This window comes from Amphibalanus amphitrite, unplaced genomic scaffold (genome assembly GCF_019059575.1).
Source record: "Amphibalanus amphitrite isolate SeventyFive unplaced genomic scaffold, NRLGWU_Aamphi_draft 001624F_arrow, whole genome shotgun sequence".
Lineage (NCBI taxonomy): Eukaryota > Metazoa > Arthropoda > Thecostraca > Balanomorpha > Balanidae > Amphibalanus > Amphibalanus amphitrite.
This window is the reverse complement of record NW_024883117.1, coordinates 69,082-80,000: the sequence shown is the minus strand read 5'-3', so window position 1 is coordinate 80,000 and position 10,919 is coordinate 69,082. Positions and strand designations below refer to the sequence as shown.

The window sequence follows — 10,919 nt, the reverse complement described above, 5'->3', positions numbered from 1 at the left end:
CTCCTGCGGTTTCGAACACGCCTGTTAGGTGGCTTCTGATGCTCGTCGAGGTCGGAATTTCCAAATACGCGTGGTGCGTCGGGCCGCGCGCTTTGACTTCGGCCAAGAAAAATGCGTCAGCTGATCATTGTCATTTCTGCCACTTGCGTGTGGTGAAATGGGGTCATAACTTATAAGACGGCTTTTTCATATCAATTATTTTACATAAAATCATATTTCAAACCATAAATAATGTTCGACAGCCAAATAAAAGAAACAATACCAATACGGGCTTACAGTTTAACCCGCGCCCTGCTGGGGGGGGGTGTTTGAACACCCCCCTTGTAGTTTTTCGCAAATATCTCAAAAACGGCGGCGCGGAGCGCCGCCGTTTTTGGTACACCTTATCATACATCAATTCTACACATGTTGTGGAAATTTCAGACCAAGGTCATTCAAGGTCAGGTCACCAGGTCACTTGAAGTGACCTCACCTCATAAAAAGTTTCAATGTCTGCCATAGCTACACCGAGGGACCGATCGCTTTGAAACTTTCAGCGATTGCTAAGAGCAATAGCATGTACAAAATGTATATCTCAGAATTTTGATATCGATGACCTAAGGTCAGGTCAATTTTGCGACCTCCCCATTATAAGTCAATGGGAGAAAATTGAAATGCGCCTCTTTTGGACGAAAGACATTATAAACACTCCCAAACACCGAATTACAAGTGGTTTAGACACACTTAACATGAAAATGGTGTCCGTGACCCTTGTTTATGCCCTGAGGTCATCTTAGGTCACGAATGGTATCTAACAGTTTTTCGCAAATAACTTTTAATAGAGGCATGCTAGAGCGATGAAAACGCCTTAGATGTGTTCAGCTCGACGATACGGATCGACTAATATGCAACATGACCCTTTCAGGTCAGGTCATGACCTTGACCTGAGGTCAAATTTTCAAGTTGACCTTTCAAGGTCAAGTTATAGTTCATTCGATGCGTCTTGACGAGAGGAACACGATGCCGGTGAAAGTAAGCTCGTACAAGGCTTTGATCAAAAGTTATTGCAGAAAAACTATTTCCGAAAAAATCGGCTATTTTTGCAGTTTTTGCCCCCTGCAGGCAAAACCGTTGACGTTAGGTCAAATCTGAGAGGATTACTCAGAAAGGGCGTTATTAGGGCTATCGAATGCGCTTTTCCGCGGCGCTGTAGCTCTATTGGTTCCCGAGTTATGCGTTAGCTTCTTGGAAATTTTCGACATTCGACCTGGAAATCGACGAAATTTTGCCTTCAATGACCTCTGGTGACCTGACCTTTGACCTGATCAAAAAATTGACCGAAGTGATTTCGTCATTATTTTTTACGCTCTTTCGAACGCCGCCTTCCGCGTATCGCTACGTGGCCCAGGAGCCGAGTTACAAGGGGGGGGGGGTGTTCAAACACCCCCCCCCCCCAGCAGGGCGTGGAAATCCAGGACCCCCAGCTGGGCGCGGGTTAAGGCTCGACATTGTGTTGTCTACGATTAGACAGCTGATAACTCATTCCCGTACGTCGTATGGTCGTAACACTATAATGACCTTTGCTTATTGTCACAAGTGCGCCGCATTCGCGATTGTTGCCCGACGCCTGTTTGCAGGTGAGCCCACTACAGTTGTTATACATATCTAAAAACCGAAAAACTTTTAGGCGAAAAAGGCACTATTCCAGGCCCATTTTTGATTTTTTTGCGATATTAGGTAAAAACAGAAGCTTCTTATCCTAGGAAAAATAAAATGGGAAATCTTTCAAAGGTGGCACACTACCTTTAACGTTTCAACGGTTGAATAAGGTGAGAGGATTGAGGTAGGCTTGTATCGGATTTTCTTCTGCTTGTCGGTAGTTTAGGTTGAAGTTAATTTCGCGAGCTGTCCATAATCATTCAAGAGGGAAAATTCAGCTGCACATCGTTCGGGTCAAAGTAATACCAAACATTCTCAAATTTTGTAGTAAAGAGCCAGTAGTCTACGAATATATTCAAAAAACAATTAGAAAAAGAATAAGCGGACCGGTTTCGTCTATCAAAGACTTCTTCGGCGCTTTTTCAAAAACGTATAAGAAGAAAACTAGCACAGTGACAATCGTTTGAAATAAAATTGGATTCAGTAAGAACTAAGAACTTCATTGTCTGAAAACCGCTGACAGTTGATAGCTCAATGACACTTAGAGCCGTGCATAAGGAGGCGTGAAAACACTCCTCATCTCGTTCTATTACGAGAGGACCATGTCATGGCGTGAGAAAGGTGTTCTCAAAATAAATGACACTGTATGAGTGAATAAATATTCCGCGCCCCCTTGGGCTATTGGCGGACCCTACCACCTGATCGGGTGGTGCAGCCGTTTCGCCCTCCACCTGAGATCTCGGAAAGTTACCGACCGATTTTAAACATTCAAAGAGCATTCGATAGCCCCACCAGGGAACTACCTTGTTACCAGGTTTCGTTGACCTAGGTGCAACCCATGACGTCACAAGTCAGGTCAAAGGTCGCATTTTTTCACCGATTTAGTCTAAGGAATGCGTTACAGTCAGTTAACACATCAAATAAAAGGCATGTTATCGAAAAACATCGATGAAGCGTTGGTTGTCTAATACATATGTTGCCTAAAGAGGTCATTGATGCCAGGTCAGTTCACAGAGGTCAGGTCACTAAAAGGGTCACAATATGAACCCAACTATGCTAGGGTCGTGTGATACATGTTTTATGGCCAATTTTACATTTAAAATTCAATGGTGTGAGCTAGACAGCCATTGGGGCCAGTTTAGATTAATTCTGGCGGAGGTCAGGTCAAGGTCAGGTCAAAGAAGGTCAAATTTCAAAGTTGATATTTTACATAAAAGGGCATCTATTCGATGCAGCTCATCACAGGAAATCTAATGGTGGCCTTTGGCTTGCTTTGTGTGTTCTGTGACGGCTAAAAATTGAATTTGAAAATTTTACGTAATAAATTTTGAGTAGTTTTTTGCCATAACTTTGCTAAAAATGGAGCTATCGAGTTTAAGTTTGGCATATCTAGAGCAGATAGTTTAATAACATATATTTCAGTTTTAATTTTGAAAGTTGTTGACATTTTCGGGGTGTTATACTTCTATAGTTTTGATGGTCAAATCAATTTTTGTTTGGAAATAAGAGTTAGCAGTTTGGTAGCGCTGTTTATTTTACATTTTTTTGATCTTGAATATTTTTCGTTATCTTCAAAACTGTAAGCGTGACAGCTCTTTCCGCTAAACCTTTTATTGGGTCGGAAATGACAGAACATGGCATCACTCTGACGTCATTTGTGACTAACCTTTCATAAGAGCTCTGGAAAAATTTGGTCACAAGGTGTAAAAATGATGCCCGGCCGGAGTCTTGAAAGTTTGGTGGCGAAATTTGCTATACTTTAGGAGATATCGACTGAAAAGGAGAGAGGGGGCCGTTTCGCGCCGCCCTCCCCCTCAACGGGGCTTTCAGTCGCAGCTCTCACAGAACTCTTGGTTATATTACAACGTAGTGGAATTGCAAGTGGCAATATAAGCTTCCTGCCAGCGCCGGACCAGAGTTTAAATATGCAGGCTGAATTTTAACATTTAACTTTTGAATTTTTAAACCGTTGAGCTTTTTAGAAGTTGTATGAACTGTTCAGCTCCTTTTTTGGTCCATCACAGCGGGCTTGTATGTCATTTTGTCAACCAAATTCGAATTAACAACTTTTTATTTGGTCTGGCTACCTCGCCAACGTCTTAACTGGATCGTTTATTAGCTTTTGATTGGGATCTGCCCACGTTGTCTGTCTAGCTTTTCGTGTCATAGACACTGTCTATGACACGAGAAGAGGCTGCTGACATCGTTTGTCGCGGTTGGATAATACCAATCCACGTCCCAGTGGCTGCTCGATCGCACTTTCCCTGGCCCACCTCTCCCACCAGGCGAGACTTTGCCCGGCACAGCCGTCGCCTCAGTGCCTCGGGCGGTGACCCGTTCAAAGGGGCTCACAATTCGTATGGTGCCGTGGCTCTCAAACCAATACAGAACAGTGAAACGCAAAGGCTCACTTTCCATATAAGGCGAACGGCTGATCCTGGCGCCGGGGCTTCATTCATGCTAAGGCGCCCAATCACAGCGCCGCATTTCAGTTAGTGTCGGGCGCAAAAGCTACTATGCTCCGCCCCTCCATCACGTGACCCTGCCCTCACGTGGCCTCAGTCACGTGGTGTTTCCACTTCTTGGCGCATGGCGGCGCTAGTCTCGCAGGGGCGGTGGTAGCTTGCTCCCCCGCTGTCCGGGGGTGATGGGTAGCAACTGCTGGTGACTGTACATACATACGAGTACCTACATTATAAATTACACAGGGGTTCCCTATGCAGAAAAGCATTTGAGTCAAATCTAACACCAATGGCTCGCTCGGGTTGCTATGAAAGTGCACGGCGAATATTCACCATGCAATCGGGAATGTTCAACCGACTGGTCGGGAAGTTAAGCTACATGAAGTCGCTATTAAATGCAATATGTTTTTTTACACATTACAGTCCATCGCATATTGACGGAACCAGGAATCGTTTCGCTGACTGGAATACGCACTTGGCAGCACCGGTGTCATTATATCTTACCAGATGTCATTGCTAAATATGAAAGAAAAGCATTTCAACCTTCGCCGGGCAAGGGTGAGGGGGGGGGGCTGGTGCCGCACCCTGACGGTTTCCTCACGATTGCTCGGAACGCGCCGGCCATAGAGAGGTGAAAGTTGGCAAGCCTGGCCGTTGATTTAAACTGGGTATAATTTTGTGACATCACCCGCATTTTCGGGTCATGTCAGGCCTCAGTGACCTATAATGCCATAAGTAAACCTCTGCACGGTCCTAAAATGTCGCAACTTCGAAACGCCCTCAATACCAACTACCAAGGGATCTTTCACAGGGAATTTAAGCTTACGAGACTCAGTAACCTTCCAAATGTTTCATCCGTTCACTGCTCGCGCCACTAGGGCACGGTCGTGCGTGCGTACCATGTCGTCCACTCTGTGCCAGCCTAGTGCCGCAAGTGTGGGCGGGCGAGATGTGCTCTGAGCGGCGCACCCCAGACACCATTCTGGCCGCAAGGTTCAGACTTTTGAACTCGTTGGAGGTGGCACTGGGCGGCTCCTCCCCAAACGGACAGGCAGTAATGAATGTGGGGAAGGACATGTGTTTCGACCAGCAGCTTACGTACTTCAGGAGTGAGATGATGACGCACTTTGAAGAGTGATATGGTGATGGCGTTGCACCGCCGAACGACTGCGTCAATATGGGGTTGCCAGGTCAGCTGCTGGTCGAGAAGGACTCCGAGGATTTTCACGATTTTGGATGGCTGAATGGTTAAGCCGGATGAGATGTGGAAATCGTGGGTTTTTGCCAAGGTTTGTTTGGTGCCAACGAGAGTAAAGGATGTTTTTCTGGGGTTCATCTTCAGGCTGTTCTGCTGGAACCAGGTTTGGAGTTCGGATAAGGATTCTTCGACGCGTGTTTTGAGGCTGGATAGGCTGACGACAGTGGGAGGGGAGTGGTCGAGGATCTGGGTGTCGTCGGCGTAGGATAATAAGCGGCCATGGGTAAGGAAGCTGGAGAGGTCGTTGGTCACGAGGAGGAACAGGATCGGACCGAGGATGGATCCCTGGGTTACGCCGTGGGACACGTGGAGAGGGTCGGAGCCACCACCAGTAACCACCTGCCTGCGGTTGTACAGGTAGCTCGCAAACCATGCAGACGAAACACCATACCACTCCAGCTTATTCAGCAGGAGGGCGTGGTTCACACTGTCAAACGCCTTACTGAGGTCTATTGAGACTAGCGACACGACATGGCCATCATCGACATGTTTATCTATCCAGTTTACCGCGTCGAGCATTGCGTGTCCAGTTGAGTGAGACGGCCTATAAGCGTACTGGTGAGGAGATAAAATGTTGTTCTCGATCAGATAAGACATCAGCTGAATGGCCACCACCTTCTCCAGGATTTTAGAGAGCACTGACAGTATGGAGATGGGTCTGAAATTCCTGGGATCTGACTGATCGCCTGATTTGTGAATGGGGATGACGCGGGCGAGTTTCCAAGCTTCCGGGAACACAGCTGTGACGATGGAGCGGTTGATGAGATGAAGGAGATGTGGCCCTATCACCGGAAAACAGATGACGATGGCGTGAAGCGGCACTCCGTCCACTCCGGCGGCGCGAGCAGCAAATGTCTACCTTTTGCGTTGTTGGCGTTGCATGTCACTAAGGCCATCGGAGTTTTTCGCCGATAGCTTATGATCAAATTGAGCTACCGAGTCGGGAAAGCCACTGAAAAGACCTGCCGAATCGAATGATATGCGACATGACCTCGTTCGCTTCGTGGCCTGAGTGACTTTGGCAAACTCAAGGCCCTAAGTTGACCTCACCTAGACAAAAGGTATATTTTTCGAAGCGCCTGAGCATGAAGAACACTGTGTGTAAAGTCACAGATCTAAAAACATTTCCTAAGAAGCCACTTACAAAAAAAAACTTTCTTTAAGTAACTTAGCCTGACCTCAGATGTTGTAGGTTGGCCTGAGACTTAAAATTCGAGTACCAGTCGTTGCGTCTCGCAGATTCCCATTCCTTCTTCCAATCACGCTCCAACTCAATAGGGGCGAAACGGCGTGAGGTTCTACCCCCCCCCCCTTGAACTTTAATGGTACAGTTAAAGTTCGGCGGCTTAATTCTCAGGCATCGACCCAGCATTGACTGGTCTGACCTTAGGGGACGGACGGGGCTGCGTGCAGCAGGCTCTGCTTAGTCCATTCATCCGTCCGTCGATTCAAACATTCGAGCCATTTCTATAGCAAATTGGCTCCGTTACTGGAATTTTGTCGTTGTGTTTTGGTTGATATTTAGTAAAATTTTGGTTTCCCTTTAATCTGAAAATGACTTCATTCATAAAGTCAGTATGTGAAGGACAAATCTCCCCCGTCAAATTGGCTTCTCATGGTGTTGTCACCCAAAGTTACATTTCCCCTCTTAAGCTGTAACATTTTTCATAGTTCAGTTAGTCGAGTTATGCTTTACGTTGCCGTATTGATTCTTATAACCACAATATATGAATTAAATGAAAGAAATCCCTCGATAAATCAATGCAGAAAACACTTTCAGTCATCATTTTACGGTATATTGCATAAACAAATCACACACCCTCGTAACAATTCTCGTAACAAGGCAAAAACAAAACAGGTTCTTGAAAAGACTACACTAAATGAGTCCGCTGTGCTGTAACTGCTCACAAAACAAAGATAATACCAAACAACTAAGCAAATAATCAAAGTAGGGGTGTTGTGTTATCAGGGAATTTTCCGCACTCGCGCCGTGGCCTTTCTAGCCACTCTCATGACGTGCGGCCGGTGTTACTGGAGTCTTCTTTGTCTACTTGCCGAGGGCGGTGGCGAGCTGGCAGGCGGGCCAGTTGATGTCGTTGTTGATGGCCTGCAGCTGCTGGCACAGCTGCGACAGCGACGCCTGCGTCAGCGCGCCCCTCTGGGCGGCCGTGATGCCGGCAGAGCCCGAGGACGCCTGGCAGGCCGGCCACTGGACGCCGTTGTTGATGAGCTGCAGCGCCTGGCACAGCTGGCTCAGCGTGAGGCCTCGGTTGGCCTGACCGTTGTCAGAGCCGGAGCCCCATCCCTGGCCGTTGTCAGAGCCGGAGCCCCATCCCTGGCCGTTGTCGGACCAGGAGCCCCATCCCTGGCCGTTGTCGGAGCCGGAGCCCCATCCCAGTCCGTTACCGGACCAGGAGCCCCAGCCCTGGCCGTTGTCAGAGCCGGAGCCCCAGGTCAGGCCATTGTCAAACCTCGGCTTGGCCGAGGCACAGGCCAGCAGAGCGGCGATCACCAGGATGGTCTTCATGGCTGGACGGCGGTGGCTGATGAGTGGTGACCTCCCAAGTTCAGCACGGCCTTTATATACCCGACTGTGACCGGTAACAGGTGTTTCTGTGACGCCCTGTGACGACGGCGGGCGTCTCCACTGACGGGCCTGTCCGTCCGTCCATTGTTCGGAAATGAATCGGATGTCGTTCTCGGGCTCTGTGAGTGAGCGCAGGTGCGCTACTTCCATCCGAATAAACGTGAATTCCGAAGGCTCAAGGTTCCAATAGAAATGAGATATGAAGTTACAGAAAGACTGCTTTATACAATTATCAATACATAATTTTATGAAATAATGTTAAATGATGTGAACGTCAAAATTGCATTTCAATGTGAAAATAACGCCTTCGGTGTGCAGCGACTGATGAGCCGACTAACGAGATCATTTGGATTCCCAGGGTCAAGGTCATTGCAATTTCAGGTCATTTAGAAACCACAATAGCAAATTTACAGGAAAATAAAAACGACAAAGCTTGAAATCTTTGGGATGACAAACTCTTCAAGTAATTAAGAACATGTTATATGTTAGGGAGGAAACGCAATACCAACAGGCAACAATTTATAAAAGTTCAAATGCCAAATCCGTATTGGCTTGATATTGGTTTTATCAAGACTTCATATTCAATCAACATCAAGGCCGCCCCACACTGGACCTCGCATGCAGGGTGCGAGCCTGCGGGTTTTGGATTCGCGGGTATAATACTCATTCATGGAGTGATTTGACCATTCTTCTATGGTCACATGAATGCAGTGAAGCCCCTCAGAAAATTGCATACTATCGCAATACCAGCACAACGAGCCAAAATTCGACTTTAACAAACACACCAAAACTCGCAGCCCTCGCAGCGAGGAAAATCGGAAGTTGACTCAAATTCAACTTTTTGAATGCGGTGCAAGTTGGCTCGCATGCTGAAGACATACAGACTCGCTTGTTACATGGTAGTGTGGGTCACTCAACATCGTGTATTCTTTAATTTTAAAGAAACCCGAAAACCCAAAAACTCGCAACCCGCATGCGAGGTCCAGTGTGGGGCGGCCTTTAAACGCCATGATGCCATTTAACCCGGCAATTGCTTGAGTTGAATTTCGAGGTCACGGATTGGGTCAAGATCGGGCCAACCAATCGTGTTGGTTTTTTAATAGCATTGACTTTAGGACCTTGTGCTGAGCGTCTCTCTCGGATCTTTAACCCTCGCCGGACCTATTGGTTTTCTACATACGCGCCGGCCGAGGGGGGGGGGGCGGGTACGACCCCCCCCCCCTCGCCGTTTCGCCCCTGGTGGAGCTAGCGCGTCGCGGAAAAAACGAGCGTGTGCGCCGTTACGAGACGCAGAGATTGGTACCCGATTTTAAGGTCCTAGGTCAACTGGTGACCTCTGAGGTCAGGTCAAGTGCCCCAAGGTACGGTTCAGTTTTTGGTGAATAACTTCGCAAAAAACGGCCGCAGAGCGCCGATTTTGGCAGCATCGTGTTTGTCTCGCTCAGGCGCGTCGAATGATATACTTTTTGTCCGGGTCAGGTCAACTTGGGGTGTTGACCTCAGGTCAAGGTCAGGTCAGCACCCCCAGGTCACGAAGTTGGTCGAAAGGGGTCATGTCGCATATCATTCGATTCGGCAGGTCTTCCTGAGTCCATTGGTGGCTTTCCCGGCTCGCTAGCTCAATTTGATCAAGAGTTATTGACGAAAAACGAATATGACCTTGATGACGTCATAAATGACGTCACGCAAGGTCAACATTGCAAAAGTGACGCATCTAACCTTGCAAGGAGTGCATCAAATCACGATTCTGTGTGCTTGAGATAGTTGGAGATCGTTCCCGGCGCCAGAATAGCAGTTTTCATTTTTCCCCATTGACTTATAATGGTGAGGTCACGAAAATGACCTGACCTCATATGACCTTTAGGAAAAATCCGAGATATACAAGTTGTGAGACTCATAATGGATACTAGATCCTGCAAGTTTCATTTCCCTGTGACATCTCCTCTGGCAGTGAGGGCGTTGCGAAGTTGCGACATCTGAAGACCGTGCAGAGGTTCACTTATGACGTCATAGGTCAGTGACCTGACCTGACCCAAAAATGCGGTTGGTGTCAAAAGATGCGGCTTGGATCAAAGGTCAGGTATGCCAAGTTTCAGCTCTCTATCGCCAGCGTGTTCGGAGCTATCGCGAAAAAACCCTATGGGGGGGGGGGGGCGGCACCCGCCCCCCCCCCTCGGCCGGCGAGGGTTAAGGCCAAGTTACCTTCTAGGTCCGGTCATCAGATCACGAAAACCGGTACATTAAGTTGACCCTCGCCCGTATTGGCCTTTTAAAGCGTCTAACGTTCGAGGAGGAGGTTCGTTACACATACCCCTCCCCCCCGCTGTTCTGCCCCTATTCGAGCTGGAGCTTCGCGAAAAAACGAGCGTGTTGCCCGTGACGAAAGGAAGCTGATGATACCCAATTTTAAGATCCTACGTCATTGGTTGAACTTCCAGGTCAGGTTAATGATGCAAAACTCAGGAAAATCGGGACCTTCTTGCACTTTGTAAAAGAGGTTGTCATAATTTTTCCAGGTGTCCTGATTACAAATTGCATGCCACTTTTGATCAGATAAAGATGCATTTGGGGTATGTCGGGTCAGGTCAGGTCTGGTCAAACAGTAGGCGCCTACCGGCTATCCGTAGGGGGATTTTAACCACCACTGATAGCTTCGTCGCATGTTACGTGGGCATCAAAGCTACTTCCTGAACCCACGCCCTGGTGGGGTCCGTTTACAGCGAAACCTGGTGGGGAGGCTACTTTGCCCCCCTCGTATCGCCGATACTACTGGACGGATTCGCAAAATTCAAGCGACGTTCGATAGCCCTGTCAAATTCGTCAAAGGAACTTTAAGTTCATTGAACTCGGGGTCACCGATGACATCACAGGTCAGGTCAAAGATAAAATGCTTCACCGTTCACGGGTCTTCTAGGGAATGCGCTAAAGCATCGAGTAAAACGTATTTAATCGAAAATCAGCGATAGAGCGTCAG

At 47.8% G+C, this 10,919-nt stretch overlaps 2 protein-coding genes across 3 annotated transcripts in view; both read right to left on the bottom strand.

The window, feature by feature from the left end:
* The window catches only part of LOC122374237 (dynein regulatory complex protein 11-like), a 50,374-nt gene that overhangs the window by 33,272 nt on the left and 6,183 nt on the right, over positions 1–10,919 (bottom strand). The gene's annotated exons all lie outside the window — the stretch shown is intronic.
* On the bottom strand, positions 7,133–7,939 carry LOC122374238. Its single transcript, XM_043352859.1, has 2 exons — positions 7,736–7,939; positions 7,133–7,645 (listed from the first exon to the last, which is right to left on the bottom strand). The coding sequence occupies exons 1-2, from the start codon at positions 7,883–7,885 to the stop codon at positions 7,406–7,408; spliced, it is 390 nt and encodes a 129-aa protein (XP_043208794.1). The 5' UTR covers positions 7,886–7,939; the 3' UTR covers positions 7,133–7,405.